Here is a 21,245-nt window from a genome sequence, read left to right as displayed (position 1 = left end):
CCCAGCACGTGCCCGTGTTGTATTCAGAAGCCGTGGGTGGGTGTGGTTTGATCACAGTGGCTGTGACGATGCGGGTGGGTGGATGGATGGATGGATGATGGACAGACAGGTGGATGGACAGACGGGTAGATGGAGGAAGGGAAGGACAGACGGGGGGGGAGTGAGAGGGTGGGTAAATGGGTAGAGGGGGGTATGGCTACATTAGCACATAGGTGGCTGTGTGCATGGGTGGACAGGTGGATGGATCAGGGGAGGGCGGGACAGCGGGAGGGGTGGGCCTGAGGGGCCCTGCCTGCTCCCACAGAGCCCCTAGAATCAGGGCAAGGTCCAGGACAGTGGTGAGATGAGCACAGCTCTCCGGGGCCGTAATTTACAGACACAAACCTCACCTGTTGTAAGTGTCTGTAATTCCAGCAGGTTTCCAAGATACTGCAGTCATCACCGTGACCCACTTTTAGTATATTTCCATCGTGCCCCCAAAGTCCCCGCATCCCCGATGTGGCAGCCGCTCCCCGTTCCCCCTCCCCCAACCCCAGCAACCACTGAAGTGCCTCCTGTCGCTACGGACTGGCTTCCCGTGGACATTTCATGGAAGCGGGATCAGACAATAAGTGGCCTTCTGTGACGGTTTAGCATGTTTTTGAGATTTAGCCGGGCTGTAGTGTGTCAGGACTCCGTTCTTTCGTGTGGCTGAAGAATGTTCTGTTCTGTGGCCAGACCACACGTTGTTCATCCGCTCACCTGTGGACGCTCCGGTGGTCTCCACGTGAGGCAGCGCTGCCGTGAGCACGTGTGTGCTGCCTGTGTGCTTTCGTTTCTCAGGGTTCGGTTCCTGAAACGAGAATGGCTGGGTCATACGGCAAGTTTATGTTCAGCTTCTTAAGAATTTGCCAAGCTGTTCTCCAAAGCGGCCGCGCCCGTTCCCGCTCCTGCCGGTGCACTGCTTCGAGCTCCAGGGGCACCTGTGTCCTGGGGCACCACGTGAGGTGGTGGGAACCCTGGGCAGCCGAGCGTGAGGTGGGAACCCTGGGCAGCCGAGCCTGTGCGCTTCTGCAGGGGGCTGTTCTAATTTGGGCTGGGCCATGTGACTGGCAGGGCCCCAGCTGCTGGGCCTGGACAGGGCTGTTTATAGAAAAGCCCGACTCCCCCCAGGCCTACTGGCTATTTATAGACCCGGGCTTGGGGGAGTTGGTGCCCCGGCCAGCGTCTGGCCCTGCAGAGCCCATCCGAACCCCCACGGTGCCCCCTGGGCCCCCCTGAGCCTCCATCTCACACCCGCTGGCCCAGAGCCCCGGTCTCCCGCAGGAAGGGCTCGGAGCCAGCAGTCCCCGCCTGGGGCCTTCAGCGCCACCCAGTGGTGGACAGAAGCATCGCCACCGCCCCCCTCTGATGTGACCTCTCCAGGGCTCCTGGGGGCCATCCCAAAGCTCAACTCCTGCATCCGGAGACAACAAAGAAATCTCCCAGAACGCTTTTGGTCCCTCCCGCTACAATCCCGCCCCCTCCTAGTTGACACAGCCAGCCTCCCACGCCCTCACTCCCTGAAACACTCCGCCCCCCGCCACAGCCCGCCCTGGCCAGCCCACGGTTCGCCCCATCCTCAGCCTCCTCAGCCCGCGGTGGCTTCAGAGCCTGGCACCCGGCCCTCCTGACCCTGCTGCAGCCGATTCCCGGGGCTGGTGGCCCACGGAAGGGCGGGGGGGGGGTGCTGCCCACCCGCGCTCCATCACTGTCATCCAAGGAGGCCTCACACCCTGCTTGTAAGCCCTGGTGTCCCCACGTGAGAGAAGAGGGACTGGGGCACGGAGGGGCCAAGAGCCCTGCCTAGGGTCGGCGCCAGGGCTCTGGCCAGGAGCCCAGGGGGCTGGAGGGTGCAGGGGTGGGGGGAGGGGGGCGGAAGAGCAGGTGCAGCGGTGCTGGGGCGTGAAGCACTGACTCTCCAGGAGTCCGTGACAAGCCCAGGGTCCACTCCCTTGCTCCTGGGGAGTATGTGGTCCCCTGCCTCTGGCTTGGAAGCCCAGGGAGCTCAGTGGCTCTCTGAGCCCTGGGCAGAGGCCAGTGGACAGGCTCCAGGCCCCTCTGCACTGAGAGTCCCCCCAGGAAAGGAACCAGGGGCACTGGCTCCCAGCTCTGGGGCAGGGGCCTAATAGGACACTCCTACCCCCAGGGGCCCATCCCTCGCCCCTTCTCCGATCCGTAGGGCCAGTCGTGTACAAGCCCAAGTCCACTTAGGGTGTGTATGTGGCAGGGTAGAGCGGGCGTTCACTCCGCTGGGAACACAGGAGCCCAGCAGCCCATGGTGCACCCTCTCTGGGCACCCAGTCCCTGCACAGGCTGGGGCAGGGAGGAGGTCTGGTGGGGCCTCTTAGACACCCCGGCCCAGTGCGGCTGGAGTGCATCACTGGCCGCTCCAGTGCCCAACCAGGTGACCTGACGGCACCGTCCCTTCTCCCTGGACTCAGGGCCCTGAGACCCGAGGGCAGCCGGGCTCCTGGATTTAGCCCGCCTGTGATACCAGGGTGCCCAGTGCCAGACGCCGGGGCCCCTGCCCATATGGGAGGGCGAGGGGAGGGGGGACGTTGGTGGGGGAGACACTCTGTCCTCTCTCTGCGCCCACCAGAGGGCGCCCGCGCCAATCTGGAGAACCCGGGTTCACCGCGGGGCAGGTGCGCACCCCGTACACCCCGAGTGGGGCGCAAAGACGCAGCTCCCCTTTGGCAAACCGCACTCCCGCCCTGGAGGGGACCCCCGCGGTTTCTGGAACGCCGAGGTCCTGGACCTAGCGTGGCCGGCGGGCTGGGTCGCGGCGTCCAGGCCTCGCCTCGGGGAAGGCGAGCGCGATAGCCCCCAAGAGCATTCCCGGGGCTCCCCCGGCCTGGCCGCGTGGAGGGACCCCGTAGCGCGCCGTCGGGCCTTGCGCCCCCGCCAACCCTGGCCCGGCCCGCGGCCCCACCCGGTTCCGGGTGGTTGCGGGGGCGGGACCCGGCGGCCTGGAGGTCACGGCGGCGCGTCACGGCGCCCGAGAGCCCGCCCCCGGCCCCGCCCCCCGCCCCCGGCCGGTTCCTTTTAATGGCGCGGCGCCCTGGTGCGGCGGGCTTTCGGGCGGCCCAGCGCAGCGGAAGAGTTGAGCCAGCATGTCGGGGACCCGAGCCTCCAACGACCGGCCCCCCGCCGCAGGCGGCGTCAAGCGGGGGCGGCTGCAGCACGAGGCGGCGACCACCGGCTCCCGGGTGACCGTGGTGCTGGGCGCGCAGTGGGGGGACGAGGGCAAAGGCAAGGTGGTGGACCTGCTGGCCACGGACGCCGACATCATCAGCCGCTTCCAGGTGCGGGCCGGGCGCCGGGTCCCTCCCCCACCCGCCCAGCGAGCACCCCTCCCCTCCCCTCGGACCCAGACGGACCCTGTCCTCCCTGCCCTCCAGCCCTCCTGGGACACGCCTCTTGGACGCCTCCCCTCCCAGGACACCCTTCCCAGCCGCCACCCCCGCCCCCTCACACGCACACACCACCCGCTCACAGCCCCCTGCCACTCGTGGGAGCACACGCTTCCCTCCCCCACTGCCTCCCCCAGGGACCCCGCCTTCCCCACCAGCCCCACCCCCCAGGGCAGTGGGCCAGGGGCAGAGCTATAAATACAAGTCGCTGAGTTGGGGACACCGGATCCTCAGGGGGTGGGGTGTGCCGTGGGTGTGACACTGGGCCCTGCAGTGTGGGGGGCAGGGACCCCAGCTTCCCAGTGGTTTGAGGGCCACGGAGACACCCTCCCTTCCTGGTTCTGTCTGGGTCTGGGACAGGGCTGGCTGACCACAAGGGGTCAGTGCACGCCGAGGAGGCTGAGTGCCCAGAGCCCAGGGTGGGAGCCAGCAAGGCCCCTCTGAGAGGGGTGGCCCTGGAGGGTCAGCCAAGCAGAGGCAGAGGCCAGGGCAGGACAGCGGGCCAGGTCCTGACGGCAGGCAGAGCAGGGACAAGGAAGAGAGGGGGGAGCCTCGGACTTACGGCCGGGGCGACCCCGTGGCTGGCAGTGCCAGCCAGGAGGCCAGACACAAGCTCCGTCCCCTGAGGGCCCAGGGCGGGGCCTCTGCCGGCTGCGGGCTGCTCTCTGCACCCCGTCTGTCCTGACTGCCACCGGGCAGTCCCTTGGGGCCCCGTGCCATGCTTGCTGCCATGGGCTGACCTACAGCTCGGGGTGCAGAGGGGTCAGCTTTGGGGTGCGTGCATTGGCGCTGCCAGGGTTTGCAGCCACGGGCGGGAACGCTGCCAAAAGTGAGGAAGGGGCGCCCTCCGAGCTCCTCCTCCCTGGCTCTGTGGCCTCATTCCTGAGCTCCCGCCAGGCGGCCTGGGGCTCTGGCGCCCCAGGGGAGACCAACGTGCCGGGCCTGGGGAAGACGCTGCCATCCGGACCACTCCTGCCTGACGCAGACAGTGGGTTCCTGGAAGGTGCTTCCTGGGGTGGCGAGAAGTCTCCCACCCTCTCTCTGCCCTAAGCCACGGCGAGCAAGTCCGCTCCTCTCCCCGGACCCTGCAGCCGGGCGCGTGGTCCATGTCCACTCTCCTCCCTCCCCAGCTCAGGGCATCCCCTCCTGGGGCCTGTCTGCTCCAGCAATGATGCCCAGGGCCCTCCGTGTGACCTGCCAGCTCTGGTCAGCCTCGCCCACCCGCCTGTGGCCGTCTCCCCTCCTCGAAGTGACCTCGGGGCTTTGCAGGTACCCGTGAGAGCCCTCATCTTGAAGCCACCGGGATGTCCTGGCTGTGGAGATGGTTCTGGAATGAGGCCCTCCCTGCTCTACCACCTGGGTCAGCAGGCCAGGCCCTGCCCTCTTCCATCGCTGGACAGGACCAGCCAAGGGCAGAGCAGGCTGGACCCCCCAACCGCCTGGGGGGCCCCCTAGTCACCCTCTCCCCCACCCATATTCTCCAACTGACATCAACTGACATCAACTGACATCATTTCCACCTGCAGGTCTCTGCTCTGCAACATGTGGGAATAATTCCCAGCTGTCCTGGGAGCCCGCTGGGGTTTCTCCTCTCCAGCCTCCGAACAAGCTGGTGAGGCGGGGCCTCAGAGGAGTTGAGCAGTTGGAATAAGTAGCGCTTATGGGCCCTCACGTGTGCCACACCCGCATGGCAACAGCGCTGGGCGTCGGGCTGGCACGGGGAGGGTCCAGCCCCTGCCCCGGGAAGGCTGCTTTTACTTAGAGCGTGTATGCGTGAAGCCCAGGGTCTTCGCCGTCACACTGTACCTTGACCCCAGGAGCTGGTCCGAGCTCGGGAGCGAGGGGCCAGGGAAGCTGTCGGTGGGGTCGCGTGCAGGGGGTGGGCTGGGCTGGACTGGGGCCCGTCTGGGTGGCTGCCTAGAAGGGCTAAAGCCAGCCGGCCCCAGTGGCCGGAAGGGTCCCCTGGCCTGTCACCTGGGCCTGGGGCCATCCTGAGTGGCAGCTGCTACCCCCGTGGCTGCCCTGGTCCCCGGCTCTGGTCTTGCCTCTGCTCACCCTCTGCCACCAGCAGGCCTGTCTTCCGTCTTGGCTCTGGTACAAGTGGGAAGCCCTTTGGTGGCCTTTGTCCACCTGGCTCACCTGGACTCACTCCTCCTGCCCAGAGGCGGCCTGGGGCCAGAGCCACCCATGCCCCCAGCGGCCATCCTCGTTTCTTCCCATCTCAGTGGTTTGGGGCCTGTGGTCAGCAAGCACCCCAAGACCCCCAAGACCTTCCTTATGGTCCAGAGACTCAGGCCTTAGGCTCCTCCTGCTGTTTTCTTTGACTCTAGGCCCCCTTTCCTGGCAGCCTCCCCTCTCCCCGAATGGAGGGTGCGCAGCCCTGCCCTTCACCAGCAGCAACCCTTCTGCAGCCTGGGCCCCCGGTCTGCCCCAGGGCTGGCTCCCTTCTCTCCTCATTCGCAGCCCAGCCCCCTGGGCTCAGGGATGGCCGCGCAGCCTCCCGCTTTCCTCTCTCTGGTTCAGCTCCTGCCGCAGCGCTGCGGCAGAGACCCCAGCGCCCATCCGTCAGCGGCCTCCCCGCGCTGGCGCCTCATACCCCCTCTGCTCTTTGCACCGACGGCCGAGGGCTCCGCTCACTCCCTGGGAGTCCCCGCCCTTCCCCTGGGCTCCGGCTTTCCATGTCTGCTGAGCGTCCTTCCTGCTGTTTGCCATCCCCCTCCGCCCGCCCCCCCCCCTCCGCCTCCGTGGTCCAGATAGGAGCCTAAGAGCTCACACACCTGGCCTGGCCGTCAGGCTTCGGTGCCAGCCCTCCTTCCATTCCCAGAGTTGCCTTCGTCAGGCTTTGGGCCCCCGCCCAGGACCCCGAGGCCTTCGCACGCACTGGGCAGGGTTTCAGATGCCCCTCCTTCCAAGGGCAGTAAGACAGCTCGGCTTGGCACAAGGGCGCGGGCGGGTTTCCCCGGGGGAGCGCCGCCGTCAGTCCCCAGGGAGCTGTGGCGATGGGCACGGTAGTCTCACTTGTTGGGGGCCGCGTCCTGCGGCTTGTTGGTGCTCTGGGTCCCCTCTTCCTGGGAGGGCGACTGGGAAATGCCTCACCTGGAGCCCCAGGCTAGTCCAGGAGCCTCCGAGGGGGAGGGAGAGTGGGGAAAATACGTGGTGTTGTTCCAGAAGCAGCCCCCTTCCACATGTACACCCTCCGATGACACCGGCCCCCCAGCAGTGCTCCAGGGGGAGGGCCTCCGCAGGGTCGCCCAGTTCCCCGCGCCCTCCTCCCTCCAGGCCTCACCCCAGTGCCTCATGGGACAGAGTAGCTCAGTTTGGGATGAGTGAATGAGTGGGTGAACGAATGAACGGCAGGAGCCCGCCAGCAGAGCAGACACACAGGGAGCTGAGGGCGGCCTGGGTGCGTGCACTCCATGGTTTCACCCCGACCCTGCTGGGGGTGGGGGCAGTTCACAAGGAGCTCCAGCTGGAGGGAGAGCCGGCCCCTCGCTGATAACACCCGCAGCTCCTGCCGCTGCCCAGAGGCCTCCTCGCCCGCCCGTGGCCACACCCTGTGGCATGGGAGCAGCTTCAGGGCCTCGGAGACAGTCGCCCCGCACTCAACCTCTGCCCCCAGAGAGGGTGGGCTGGAAGGACACCTGCAGAGGCAGGTGGGGTCGGGGCTGGTCAGATACCCCAGTGGGTTGGCCTTGGCCCCGTTCCTGTGTCCCTGAGCGAGAGCCCCCCTTTCTTAGAGTTCCTGTGTCCCTGAGCGAGAGCCCCCCTTTCTTAGATCCCTGCGGCCAGGGAAGCAACCGGCAGGAGCGCCCACCGGGGAGTTTGAGTAACCGGCCAGGCCACAGGGGTGGCTTCAGCTCCCTGGGCGCTCAGAGCTGCGCCTGACCCAAAGCTGCGTCACGAGGGGAGAACCTGGAGGCTGGCAGAACCTGGAGGCTGGGAGAACCTGGAGGCTGGCAGAACCTGGAGGCTGGCAGAGCCCTGAGCGTCCCCCGGGACACGGAAGAGGGGTGAGGCCAGCTCCAGCTCACGCTTGCGGGGCCCCGGGCACGGAGCTTCCAGAACCTGCCCACCCAGGAACGAAGGCCCTGCAGAGGCCGCCGGACTGGGCCTGCAGGGCTGGGGCCTTAGGAGGGCAGGTGGGGTGTCCCTGCCCCGACCTCACCCCTGACTGTGCGGCCAGGAGAGGGCAGACGGGGGCCTCTCTGGGCGGTCACCTGGACCTCTGCAGAGCTGCTGGGAGGTGCGCCCTGCGGGGCAGCAGACCCCGGGCTCAGCGTCCAGGGCTGGCTCACGGCCCTGCGAGTGGACTGTGACCTGACGCCTGGGCCCCGCGGCCGGCAGGGCCACCTGCCTCCCACAGGCCCACAGTGGCCTGCGCCTGTTCCTAGGCGCTGGTGTTTACCCCAAACAAATGTGGTGTGTGCTCAGGCCAGCTGGCGTTGGCACTGGGCACTCGAGAGCAGGGGAGGGAGGCGGGCCGTCTGGACCCCCACCAAGGCAGGCAGGATGCGGCTGGGGGGGGATGTCTGGCATACGGGGAGAGCATCTGCAAGCTGCCATCTGGTCTAGCTTGGGCTCTGCTGCAAACTCCTTTCTTGGGACCTCAGTTTACCCATCTGTCAAAGGAGGCCACGCACCGTGGGCTGACCCACCTACGGTGGGAAACCTGACCCTGGGTGTGAACTCCGCGGAGACCCTCACGTGAGGGAACTCACTGCACGTGTACTGAGGCAAGGGCAGAGCAAGGACAGAGGTCTCGGGGGGGCACAGTTGACCCCCAAGCCCGGGGCCCAGCAGTCACGGTGACTCAGATGGTCAAGGCTGAGCCCACTGCCCTACTCCCCCGCCCCCCACCTCGTCAGCATCAGCTCCCTTCCCTGTCTCCCTCCGTGGCGGCCCCCCCAGTTCACCCCCCAGCACAGTCTGCATCCGAGCCCCCCATGGCCTGACACCGCCTGCCCGCCCTTGCTCACAGGGCACCCCCTCCTTGGCCCCCAGCCCCCCGTCGTGCCCTTTGTCCTTCTGCTTTCCGCGTCATTTGTTCAGAGCCTGCGCTCAGTTCCCGCAGCCAACCACTTGGCTCGGGGCACCTGGGGAGGCGGCAGTCTGGCCTCCAGCCGTTGTCGGCCTTCGGGGGGCGGCTGAGCCGTGGGACCCAGCACCGTCGTGCAGCGGGGCCTCAGGGATGCACGGCAGCATCGCAGCGACCCCAGGAGTCAATTAGAGGCAAACCCACCCCAGTTCCCCAACCCCCGTGTCAGGCCAGACAGGCCTCCCCGCGTGCGTTTGACAAGTGGAACGCTAGGGTGTCTAGGGACCCCCGTGGAAGGGGCTGCTAGCCGGGCCGTGGTGGGGCCGTCTGGCACAGATCGCGGCCGAGCCCCAGGGCGAAAGGGGTATTGTGGGTGACGTTGGGCTCTGGCCCCGCTTCTTAAATTACCCGGGGGTGCGGTGAGGTCCAGGGGGAAGAGGCCCTGGCCGGGTCTCCTGGCGCCTGCGCCCCCAGCCTGGGCCATCTCGGTGGGGGGGGCGGCCGGGAGATGTGTAAGTTTCATCCATCCCCAGCCTGAGGAGTAGGTGCTCCTGGCGGGAGGGGGCCGCCCTCGTTCAGCCCTGCCTGCACCGGGCGAGGAGAGGCCTCGTATCGGGGGAGCCCCACCCTGCCGGGCCCTGCGGAGGCGGGGCTGAAGCCCTCACAGCCAGCAGCCACGCCGCCTCCACAAGGCTGGGGGACAGCGGGGCGTGGAGGACGGAGGCCCAGCCGTGGAGCGCCTCCGCAGACAGGCGTGTGCTTCTGGAGGAGATTCAGCCGGGAAGGTGGAGCCGGGCTGGGCTCCGAGGCTCTGGGGACAGAGAGGGCCCCACAGAGCAGGCCCACGGCCTCTGGCAGCAGCCGGAATGTGCCCCTCCCTGGGCCCTGCTCACTGGCTCTGGGGACCCACGTGCTGGGGCCCACGCTGTCCGCTAGTGGCCGGAACTGGGACTGGAGGCCGGTGCCCCTCAAGGGCAGGGCCTTCCCCTGGCTCCCCCGACTCAGCCCCGACAGCCGCAGAGTGGTTTTTCCCTCTTTATTCTTGGATGGGAGACACAGGCCCCAGGGAGAGTCCCTGCTGAGAGGGTGAGGGGCCCTGGCCCTGCTGGCCCATGCCAGCACCCAGTCCCCTCACCCGGCCCCAGAAGGGCTGTGCTGCCTGGCCTGCCCTCTGCTTCCCCGGAGCTCGGGCTGTGTGGCAGCAAGGGCCATGGGGGCCTGGGTTTGCTTCCCGGGATGGTTGGGCCCCTCATTCCTGCATCAGAGGACGAACCCCCAGAGGGACTCATGGGCAGGGCAGGCAGGGCTCTGAGTGTGTCCGCAGCTTCGGGGCTGCACTAGCCAGCCTCCCTGGAGCAGTGGCACGTGACGGTCCTGGGTGTGGGCCAGCCCCTCTCTTGGACCCGGTCCCCTGGCCAGGCCCCTTCACTCCATCCCAGGAGCAGGGCCCTAAGCCAGCACCCCAGACGTGCATCAGAGCCGACCACTGGACCAAACTCCCCAAGTCCAAGCATGGACAGCACCTCACACTCGTTGGGGGACAGGACACCACCCCGGGCAGCCCAGAGGGGACTCCTGAGCGCCTGCATTTAGAGCTGCCTGCAGCGAGGCCGGTTGCCGGGCAGGCCTGCCCAGGGTGGGTCCAGGCCCCTGGGCTCCTGGGTGCTGAGCCAGTTTGTTTTCTGTTCCCAGGGGGGCAACAATGCGGGCCACACCGTGGTGGTGGACGGCAAGGAGTACGACTTCCATCTGCTGCCCAGCGGCATCATCAACACCAAGGCCATGTCCTTCATCGGTGAGTGCCCGCCCCGCCCCGCCCCACCCCAGCCTGGGATCCTGAGTGTGTGAGCAGGAGAGACCTGGGACGTCATCCAGCCCAAGGGCCCGGTGTGAGGCCTGGATGCAGCCGGAGAGCTGGGCTGGACCCCCGTCCCCCCTGCCCTGCCCAGCGTGAGGACCAGGTGCTCCTGGCCAGGAGGGAATAACCTCAGCGGGGCCTCGGCCCTGGGCCGGGAGGTTCAAGGTCCAAGGTCCCCGCCTCAAGCGGGAGCCCTCGCAGAGGCCTCTGACCCGGCATCTGTCCTCAGAGCCCCTCCCAGAGCCCAGGACCCCACCCAGCCTGGTCCAGAGGGAGGGAGAGTGCGGGAGGCTCCTCTGAGCGCCCAGACTCCCGCAGTGTGTGTGTACAGGCCCGTGTGCCTGTCTGTGAGCGAGCGCACGTGCGAGCGTGCATGTGTATGAGTCTGCGTGCGAAGGTGCGTGAGTGTGAGCGTGTGCGTGCGTGCGTGCAGGTACTGTGTGTGCGTGTTCCTGTGCGTGTCCTCAAGTGAGCGTGCGAGCGGGCTCGGGCCTGGCTCCCCGCCGCGTCGCTGGAGACGGGTCTGTGCAGGGAAGCTGTCCCTGGCCTGCTCGGGCCCCTCTGTGGCGCCTCCCCTCGGCCCCTTCCCGTTGCCTTCTGCTGCCCACCCCCCACGGGACACGCTCTGGCAGCTCCTGGTACTTTTCCTTCTGGCTCTTTCCACGCCTGGACAGGCCCACACTCGTGACTTATCTGCCCCGCCCCCTCGCTGGCTGGGAAGCTGGGGAGCCGGGGTGGCGCGGCAGGTGTGTGCCCGGCGGTTGGTAGGGGGTCTGCCCTGCACGTGGGCCCAGGGACACGGCGGCAGAGGGGCCGCAGGGCAGTGGGAAGTCAGGCTGAGCAGGAGGAAAGGGTCTCCCGGAGCCTCCGCCGTGGGTGAGGACAGGGAGCGAGGACGCCAGCTCACCCGGGACCCCACGACCAGGGGCTGGGGCTTGGCTGCAGGAAGCTGCTCAGCGCCAGCCTCGGTTGCTGGGCCCCAGGCCCCTCCGGGAGGGAAACGAGGCCAAGGAGGCACCGCTCGACCAGGGGCGCTCTGCCCGGTCTCCAAGGAGCTGGGGGTGGGGGGGGCCAGCAGTCACCGGGGAGCATGGGCAAGGGCTCAGCTTGGCGGTCAGCACGGCCAGACGGCGACGGCAGCGGGAAGCCCCTTAGCAAGGGCAGAACGAGCTGGCACTCACAGCTGCCCCTCCAGCCCGGGTCACGGCCATTTCAGGCCTCGTGGCATTTAGGTGACCTTTTGTGCTCGGTCTGAGTCACTCCCGTCTGGACCCATGTCCCGTCTCCCTCGGCCAATCCGGGTGCTCAGGGGACGGGCTCCTCCCAGGAAGGCAGCGGGGGCCCTGCCCAGCTGGTTTTGGTCTTAGAGGAAGGGGCCAGCGTTGGCTTTAGCCTGGGCCCACGGTGACCTCGTGACCTTGGTGAGCGCCTTCCTTCCCTGGCCTCAGCCTCCGCCCTCTGTAGACCCTACTTCAGTTTTACGTGGATGGGGAAGCGTGGCTCCCCCGAGGCCCTGCTTGGGTCCGAGGAACGGCTGGAGGCTGCATTTCTCCGCACCTCCTGCTTTCCCATTTCTATGCCACTTAAATAAAACGTAACAGCTTTATTGAGGTATTGAGGTATAACATGAAGTTCACCCCTGTGAGGGTACGACCGTACCTCCATCGCGATTCAGTTCTAGAACATTTTCCTCCCCCTGAGGAGTTTCTCCTCCCCCCTCCCCCCCACCCCCGACAACCACTGATCTGCTGTCTCCGTAAATGCTTCATGATGGTTTTTGTTTTGTTTTGACCGTTTTCTTTGTTGTGATAAAATGTACATAATATAAACTGACCATCTTAGCCATTTTTAATTGTGCAGTTCGGCAGCGTTAAGTACGTTCGCGTTGTGCAGCCTTCACCACCATCTGTCTGCAGAACTGTGTCATCTCCCTAAACAGAAACTCTGTCCCCATTAAATACTCACTCCCCCTTTCCCTCTCCAGCCCCTGCCCCCGTCTTCATGAGTCTGACTTCTCTATGGACCTCATACACGTGTATCACACAGAATGTGTCCTTGAGCGTCTGGCTTATTTCACTTTATATAGTGTCCTCGAAGTTCATCCATGCTACCACCTGTGTCAGAATTACCTTCCTTTCTAAGGCTGGATAATATCCTATCATGTGGATGAACCCCATCCGCCTGTTGATGGACGCCTGGGTTGCTTCCCCATCTTAGCTATTTTGAACGATGCTGCAATGAACGTGGGAGCGCGAATTTCATGCTGTTTTTGTTTTTATTTATTTATTTTAAAAATAGGCCATTTTATTTTATTTTTAAAATTAATTTATTTTTGGCTGTGTTGGGTCTTCATTGCTGTGCGCAGGCTTCCTCTAGTTGCGGCGAGCGGGGGCTACTCTTCGTTGCGGTGCGCGGGGTTCTCATTTCGGTGGCTTCTCTTGTTGTGGAGCGAGGGCTCTAGGCACGCAGGCTTCAGTAGTTGTGGCACATGGGCTCAGTAGTTGTGACTTGCGGGCTCTAGAGCGCAGGCTCAGTAGTTGTGGCGCACGGGCTTAGTTGCTCCACGGCATGTGGGATCTTCCCGGACCAGGGATCGAACCCGTGTCCCCTGCATTGGCAGGCGGATTCTTAACCACTAGGTCACCAGGGAAGTCCCTGTTTTTGTTTTTAGATTTTTTTTTATGTGGACCACTTTTAAAGTCTTTATTGAATTTGTTAACAGTATGGCTTCTGTTTTATGTTTTGGTTTTTTGGTTATGAAGCATGTGGGATCTTAGCTCCCCGACCAGGGATTGAACCCGCACCCCCTGCATTGGAAGGTGAAGTCTTAACCGCTGGACCGCCAGGGAAGTCCCTGTGCTGTTTTAAACGTAAGGCCCCCGCGTCCGTGATGCGATTCAGTCTTGTGTCTGTGTTGCAGGCAACGGAGTGGTTGTCCACTTACCAGGCTTGTTCGAAGAAGCAGAAAAGAATGAGAAGAAAGGTAGGCCCGTGTCCCCGCAGACCCGCCCCGCCCAGGACACGTGCATGTTCCCAGCGGCCAAGTTGCCGGGTGGCTCGCCATGTGGTTTCTCCTGAGGGCGGCGGCAGGTGGGCAGGTGGGGCGGCTTCCACGGCTGGCCCCCTGCCTGGGCCTGCTGGCTCTGTCTGTGCAGGAAGCTGGGAGCGGGCAGTCCAGCGGCCCCAAACTCTGGCTCCAGGCCACAGCCTCAGTGTCGCAGGGGAGCTTTCGTGACACTGGGGACAGGTAGCACTGGGAGATAAAGACCAGGCTGTCCAGGAAGGAGCCCTGGAACCTGGAATATGTCCCTGATGTCTGGCTGAGACTGGGGACCATTGGACCGACCACGCAAGCAGGGAAGAATGTGGTCTCTGGGGGCTGTTCAGGGGCAGGAGGCTGGCAGGCAGTGACCGAGGCCACCAGCCAGGCATCTGGGCAAGTGGGACCCCAGTGACTGTTTAGAGGCAAGATGATGACACAGCAGCCCTGAGATGCCGTGGAGGAGGCATAGCCTCGGCCTCAGGGCTCAGCGCAGGCATGAAGAGAGCGAGTGGGGCCCTGGCCCTGGGACGTGGGCACCAGGAGGTGCCGGGATGGAGACCCCACGGGGAGACAGGCTCGCCGTGGGCACGTGGGTGGACGTCCCTGGGGGGAGGGCCCAGGACCCCCCCCCCAGAGAGGCCACCATGGGGAGGGCCCGCCGCTGACTGGAGGTGACTCTGTGGCCCGTGGCCAACCACGTGCCGTGTCCGCAGGCCTGAAGGACTGGGAGAAGAGGCTTATCCTCTCTGACCGGGCCCACCTCGGTGAGTCTCAGGCCCTCCCTGCCCGCCTGTGAATGACGCCCCCTCCCCACCATGGCCTGGGGCTCCCCCAGGCCTTCTCCAAGGGCTTCCGGGGGTGCCAGGTCGGGATCACTGCCCCCACTGGCAGATGGGGAGATTGAGGCCCGGGGGACCCCAGTGCATCCCCGGAGGCCCTGTAACCGTCTGTCTCTCCTGCTCGTGGTGCCCCCGCCGGCCCGGCCGGCAGTGTTCGATTTTCACCAGGCGGTGGATGGGCTCCAGGAGGTGCAGAGGCAGGCCCAGGAGGGCAAGAAGTGAGTAGCGCGTGTGCTCAGCTCGTGGCCCTCGAGTCCGTGGATGGAGAGCTGGGGGCGTGTGGGGTGGGGAGCGTGCGTCCATCCGAAGCCCCTGAGGACGGTGCCCGTCGGTTCACCCCAGGCCTCGCTGGCCCCGAAGCCCAAGTGAGCCGCCTCTCCCCGGGGCCGCGCCGTCCTCCCCGGCCTCCACCCCGCGGAGTGCCCGTGCTGTCTGTCGCCTGCTGCGCCCCCCACCCCTGCTGGGGTCGCAAGCCAGCCTTGACCATAGCTCCGTCACGGCGCCCCGTCCTGCCCACCAGCTCTCGGTGGCCGTTCACTGGTTCTCCAGAGATACTTGTTAGAAGGGGCCGGGGACGGTCCTCAAAGCCGGGACAGGCATGCAGCAGACCGGAGTACTGCCTCTCACACACACGCGCACGCGCCTGCACTGCCCGCATTCACACTGTGCACACGCCCGTCCACGAGCGCACACGTACATACACACACCGGTGCACGCATGTCTGCACACAAATGTGCACGCACCACATGCACTCACACGGCACACACGTGTGTGCGCGCGTGTATGCGCTGCACACATCTCACACGCTGCACGTGCTCGTACACAGGGGCACACCCACTCCCATGGAGCATGTGCACGCACAAACATGCACGCACACGCACAGGGCTCGGCCACGTGCAGGTGGCAATGCTGAGCCTGGCTGGGCTGTGGCGGGCAGAGCGTAGAGGATGGGCACAGCTGGGTTCCAGTCCCGGAGCAGCAGCCTCCGTGCCAGGCAAGAGGGAAGCCAGGGCAGGAGGCAGACAGGCCGGGGAGGGCACCACTGGGCACTGGGCCTCAGAGGGGGGGTAGGGGAGGGTCAGGGCTGGGACTCAGACCCGCGTGCCACCACCGCAGCCCCGGGTCCCTGGAAGCTGGCCCCGTGAGATGTCCCGTGGTTCTCATGGCCGTCCCAGACCCCCGGGTGCTGCTGCCGGGAGGGACCCTCAGATGCCACCCAGCTCGACCTTGATTTCTGGGGCTGGAAACTGAGGCCTGAGGGGCTGGCCGGGGAACCTGTGTTCCCAGGCTCCTCCCCCAGGCCCCGGGCAGGCTGGCCTGGGCGACCCGAGTTCACAGCCTGTGGCCTGTCTTTTAGCATCGGCACCACCAGGAAGGGGATTGGACCGGCCTACTCATCCAAAGCGGCCCGCACGGGCCTCCGTGTCTGTGACCTCCTGTCAGACTTTGACGAATTCTCCACCCGGTACCTGACCTGTCCGTGACCCCAGGGGAGCCTGGCCAGGGAGGTGGGCGCAGGGCTCCAGGGGGCCGGGGGTCTCAGTTGTTGTCGCTTCTGCAGGTTCAAGAACCTGGCCCATCAGCACCAGTCCATGTTCCCCACTTTGGAAATAGACGTTGAAGGTCAACTCAAAAGGCTCAAGGTACAGCCGGGCACCTCGGCATCAGGGCCGAGCCCGCCGAGGGTCCGCGTCCCACCGACCGTCCGTGCACATCCGTGCAGTGCACCTGTCGCGTTATCACAGGTCGCCTGGGCTTGGGGGCTGCGGGCCTCCCGTGGGCGCCTCCTGGCCAGCCGTGCTCATGGTGCCGTTCTCAGCAGGCCAGGGGCTCACCTGCTGGCCTGGGCCCTCGCCTCCTCTCTGAGGAAACTGCCCCAGATGTGCTGGGGGACGGAGGCCGACCCTGTATGTCTGGGGCAGGGGCAGGCGGGAGACAGGAGGATGTCAGCGCAGAGCCCTTCTGGAAGTTTCCAGGGCTGGGACCCCAGCTCTTCCACCCTCGTCTGGGGCTGTAAATGTGACAGGGCGGGACGAGCGGGGACACCTGCAGACCGAGCCCCTCGCTGGGCAGGAATTTGCTGGAAAAGAGAGGCTGTGGGGAGGAGGCCAGAGCTGGGTGGACACCCTAGTTCCTGCATCTTCCCCCTTCCCCCAGGGCTTCGCTGAGCGGATCCGACCCATGGTCCGAGATGGCGTTTACTTCATGTACGAGGCACTCCACGGTGCCCCCAAGAAAATCCTCGTGGAAGGCGCCAACGCAGCCCTCCTCGACATTGACTTCGGTACATCCACGGCCACTTCCCCACAAACCCCGCCTTTCAGAGACAGGCGTGGTGCGGCCTGCCTCCATGGCCGCGCTGCCATCCGTGCCCAGGAAACGTACCGCCCTCGTTTCCCTAACTTCAGCCGAGAGAGGAGAAGGGAGAGGCTGGGCTGGAGGGGAGGGAGGGAGGGCGAGAGAGACCGGCGGGGCCCCAACTGCCCCACGTGGGCCTCTGTCCACCCTGTCCCTGACCCAGGGACACACCAGCACCGAGGCCGCAAGGCGCAGGCCGGGGAGGCACGCACCGTCCAACCCCTCCCCCCCCAGCTCACACCCACCGCGCCCCGTGCCGGCCACTCCCCCGGGATGGTCCCCCTGGAGACCCTGCCAAGCGGGACCCCTGGGCCCAGGTGATCTGCGGGGTGGGGGCCTGACCGGCTGTCTCACAGGGACCTACCCCTTTGTGACGTCATCCAACTGCACGGTGGGCGGCGTATGCACCGGCCTGGGCATCCCCCCGCAGAACATAGGCGAGGTCTACGGCGTGGTGAAGGCCTACACCACACGCGTGGGCATCGGCGCCTTCCCCACCGAGCAGATCAACGTGAGTGCCCAGCCCCGCGGGACGGCGTGGGTACCTGGTGGAGGGGCCTGGGGAGGCTATGAGGTGCAGGACGCTGCCGCGCCGTGGCCGTACACAGCGGAGCCCCTCGGCTCGGGAAGGGCACCGGGAGCTGTGTCTCTGCTCCGTTCTCAGGGACGCAGGCCACCTTCGTCCTTGAGGGCCTGAGTCCGCCTGGGTTTGGTCTCAGGCAAGCTAGAGCAGGGCCAGAAGCAACCCCCCACCCCGCCCGGCAAGCTGCTCTCCAGCCTCGTGGGTGTTTCTGGAAGCTCAGGACACCGCCGGCCTTCCTCTCACCTGGCCTTGTGCCCTCATGGCCGGCGAGCACCCGAGACTCTTGTCCTGGGCAGGTGTCTGAGAGCCAGAGTGGGAAGGGGCTTGAATGAGGCGCAGGGACAGGGATGGGACTCCTGAGAAATAAACACACGCCTGCCCAATGCTCAGCTGCAGGGCCGGGTCCATCCACCCGCACCTGCCCACGAGGCCCAGGAAGTAGGTGCTGGTCAGTGCGGCCCTACCTGTGGGGCCTCAGCTGGGGCAGGTGTGCCGGGGACCAGGGAAGCAGGCGTGAGGGGGGTTATCGTCAGGGGCTGCAGGGGGGTCGGAGGGGAGGGCAGGGGAGGCACTGTGAGCGCCAGGCAGCCGGGCGCATGCTCCCTTTCCCGTGGCACCGGGCCCTCTCTGTCCCCACGCAGGAGATCGGTGACCTGCTGCAGAGCCGCGGCCACGAGTGGGGCGTGACCACGGGCAGGAAGAGGCGCTGTGGCTGGCTGGACCTGATGACCCTCAGATACGCCCACATGGTCAACGGATTCACCGCGTAAGTGGTACTTGCGGCACATCTGCTACTGAGCCCACCGGGTGCCCGTCCAGCCCGGGGTCCGCCCACCCCGGGGTCCGACCCTGAGTCCCCAGACATGATGGGAGCAGGGGAGCTGGGCCTCGGGGCTCAGGGCCACCGTCTCCCCACGTAGGGTGATGTCACCCGAGGGAGACTCTTCTCCACGGCATGGCCACAGTGGGGTGACGTGGAGGCCCACGCGGGGCACCGTGGAGCTGGCCCTGCGTCCAGCCCTGCATCTCCTCCTGAGCACAGACAGGGCTGGGGCTCCCCCACGAGCTGTGCCAGCGGCAAACGCCATCACTTCACTTCCCCCAAACCCCCAGGGTGACACTGGGCTCCTAAGAAGGGGGCAGAACAAACCCCCGGCAGGAGAGGCGACGCTTGAAGCTTGCAAGACCCCGCAGAGAGGCGGCCGTGAGGACGCAGCCTGCGCTGGTCCTGGAGAGCGGCCAGCTGGGTTTACAGCCCCTCGGGGGCCTCCGCAGGTCCCCCCGGCTCTGGGGCCCCGGTCTGTGAGGCTGTGGACAGGAAGATGACCCCGAGGGGGCCGGGAGCAGGAGCCCCCCTCCTCCGAAGCAGTACCCCCAGGGGGCAGGGCGGGCCCCCCACAGTGCCCCCGAGACCAGCCAGGCAGCCGGGCTGCTCTTGGTGATGGTTGTGGTTCCGGCGGCTCAGACCTTGCCCGGGGAAATGAGGGGCTTCATGCGAACGGAGGACTTCCTGCTTCCTCCCCAGAAAGACGGGCCAGGGTGCGAGGTGCACGCTTGTCACAGCGCACGGCCCACGAGTTAACCACAGCCGCGCTTGGTGTGTGTGGGCCGTCCGTCCGCGGGAGGCACAGGGACGAAGTGGCCGAGGACACGGGGTCGGAGGCCCCCGGCCCGCAGTCCTTGTGTGCAAAACGGGGAGATGCAGCCTCCCGGGGCCCCGAGGGTAACAGCCCAGCCCGGGTCAGGGCAGTGGCGCTGCGCACGGTGGCCCACGTGGGCTCGGGAAGCCCAGGGACACCCACCCAGAGGCCCTTGAGGCCTGGCCGTGCAGAGATGAGGAAAGGAAAGGGAGAAACTTGCATGAAGCCTGGGCTCCCTGGCCCTGGGCGGACGGTGCGGGAGACCCTCAGGGGTGGACGACGTCATGGGCACCGGTGGTCTCGGCCCGGGCTCGGGGTCTCCCGGGTCAGAGGGGCATGGACGGGCACAAGGCTCACATGCCCAGACCCTCAACGCGGCCGTGAGAAGGGCAGAAAGGACAAGGCCACCAGATCGGGGTCCCCACGGGGTGCTCAGGGCCAGGTGGGCCAGGTGGCTGGAGCTGGGTTCCAGCCTGGCCATGGGCGGCCTTTTCCATCCTCCTCTCGATTCCTGGCAAGTAGAAGAGAAGCGAGGGGTGGAGCCCGACAGGAGAAATGACGGCGTAGCTGAGCGCCGCTCGGCTTCTCGCTGTGGTTCTGGACAGGCTGGCCTTAACGAAGCTGGACATCCTGGACGTCCTGGACGAGATTAAAGTCGGCATTGCGTACAAGCTCAGCGGGAAGCGGATCCCCTACTTCCCAGGTACGAGCACGGCGGCTTGCCTGTCCTTGGCCTGTCTCGCGGGACCTGGGAACAGACGTGACCCGTGGTTTCTGGGGCGAGGGGACAGGGTGTACGTGTTGAACACGCGGGGTCAGTGCGTGTCTGGGAGACTCATCCCGATTCTGTCTGTGGCAGGTTCTCACCCCGATGGGAGGCCTGGCCGGGCCTTGGGGCAGTTGCCAGGCATCCATGGTCTGGGAAGGGCTCAGAGGGACCGGCCTGACCCCGGGACCCTGGGGGACCCTCAGGAGCCTGGGGTCAAGGCCCACCTCCCGGGAGCTGGGGACTCACCTGAAATAGCCGATGTCAGGTCTGGACGCTCAAAGCTCTGGGCAAATAGGAAGACGACTTTGACCTAAGAAAACATACATTTTTGGTTAGACTCCTTAAGGTTCTAACTGGAGTTTCTGTGACCAAGGAAGCATCCTTTCTTTTAAAAAGCATAAAGGCAGTGCTGTTTTCCTGGGGTCACAGTTACTTGTGCATCTGCACCGGGGACACGTGACCCCACCCTCACCAGTGGCCATGGGCGAGCTGACCCCCGCTGCCCCACCCCCAGCACGTGTGTACACCCGCCAGCACCGGCGGCTGTGGGAGCCCCGTGCGTCCTCTCGGCCAGTGTGCCCCAGCCCTACTGACCCTGAGCTTCGAGAGGGCTCAGGGGAGCATTCGAACTTGGAGTGCATCCAGGGCCCTTGCAGTGGACGGCCCCTTGCAGCATCTTCTGACGATAAGGGGTGGTTGGTGTCTGCTGTAGCCCTGGAGGCCCCGCCAAGTGGGGTCCCTGCGCTGAGGAGGGGGATATAGATCCTTTAGGACCTCTTGACACTTCAGGACCCTAGATCCCCTTAGAATTTCCAAGCGGGGGCCTCAGAGTTCCTCTGATGATCGCTGTGGACGTTGCAGCAGAGCGCGTAGTGAATCCGTGTCCAGGGTGGCATGTCCCCTGGGCTGGAAGGGGTACAGCCAGTGTCCGAGAACCACCCCAACCCCCTGAGTAAACCAAGCAGGGCGGCTTGCCTTTCCCGCCTCTGAGCCCCGGGGCAAGCGGACCCCAGGCTGGGGGTCCCGGCCCCGTGGCCGAGCTACTGTCCACAGCACGTGGTTCACCCCCGCCCTGTGTGTCCCCAGCCAACCAGGAGATTCTGCAGAAGGTGGAGGTGGAGTATGAGACGCTGCCTGGGTGGAAGGCGGACACTACGGGCGCCAGGAAGTGGGAGGATCTGCCCCCACAGGCCCAGAACTATATCCGGTTTGTGGAGAACCACGTTGGAGTGGCAGGTGGGTGCCCTGAGCCCTGGCTGCCCCCTCTCCCCGCCGTGCTCTGGGCTGAACCTCCCCTTTCCCTTTCAGTGAAATGGGTTGGCGTTGGCAAATCCAGAGATTCGATGATCCAGCTGTTTTAGACAAAGACAGAGCTGATCCCGGCAGGCCACGTCCACGCCAGCAGCCACAGTAGTGTTCTTTCCCCAGCCAGCAAAACCAACGCCGTAAACAAAGAGATTTGAAAACTATTTTCTGTACTTTTATATTTCTCTTTAAGCCTTCAGCTCCACCCACTGATTTCTACAGCTTGAAACATCTGAAAACCGGTGTTGGGTACATGTTAAAATCTGCTATTTCAATGAGCCGAAGCGCTCAAAACAGGGACCTTTTATGGCACGCGAATTGTCACATGGTTGTATGCCCGGTTGGAGCCGCTTAGTAATAAACAAATCCGACTTCCGCTGA

General features: G+C 65.5%; 1 protein-coding gene across 2 annotated transcripts; it reads left to right on the top strand.

Moving 5' to 3' along the window:
• Positions 1-3,062: 3,062 nt before the first annotated feature.
• ADSS1 (adenylosuccinate synthase 1) lies at positions 3,063-21,245 on the top strand. Of its 2 annotated transcripts, none has more exons than XM_082648947.1 (13): positions 3,063-3,326; positions 10,162-10,264; positions 13,248-13,310; positions 14,084-14,134; positions 14,361-14,427; positions 15,567-15,674; positions 15,771-15,852; positions 16,367-16,493; positions 16,924-17,078; positions 17,792-17,916; positions 19,396-19,493; positions 20,646-20,766; positions 20,868-21,245. In XM_082648947.1, the coding sequence occupies exons 1-13, from the start codon at positions 3,135-3,137 to the stop codon at positions 20,971-20,973; spliced, it is 1,398 nt and encodes a 465-aa protein (XP_082505073.1). In that variant the 5' UTR covers positions 3,063-3,134; the 3' UTR covers positions 20,974-21,245. The 2 variants fall into 2 exon arrangements, with proteins under 2 accessions (XP_082505073.1, XP_082505072.1); XM_082648946.1 differs by having other exon boundaries at positions 3,071-3,326; positions 20,646-20,795.

The sequence above is a fragment of the Grampus griseus genome, assembly GCF_964374135.1.
Source record: "Grampus griseus genome assembly, chromosome: 2".
Classification (NCBI taxonomy): domain Eukaryota; kingdom Metazoa; phylum Chordata; class Mammalia; order Artiodactyla; family Delphinidae; genus Grampus; species Grampus griseus.
The sequence above is the reverse complement of the archived record's forward strand: the minus strand, read 5'-3'. Positions and strand labels throughout refer to the sequence as shown.

Bases quoted from the DNA above. Each gene is read 5' to 3' on its own strand.
- ADSS1 (XM_082648947.1), top strand. From the start codon at position 3,135: ATGTCGGGGACCCGAGCCTCCAACGACCGGCCCCCCGCCGCAGGCGGC. The intron at 15,853-16,366 runs GTACAGCCGGGC...CCCTTCCCCCAG, and splicing joins GTCAACTCAAAAGGCTCAAG to GGCTTCGCTGAGCGGATCCG. The intron at 16,494-16,923 runs GTACATCCACGG...GCTGTCTCACAG, and splicing joins CCTCCTCGACATTGACTTCG to GGACCTACCCCTTTGTGACG.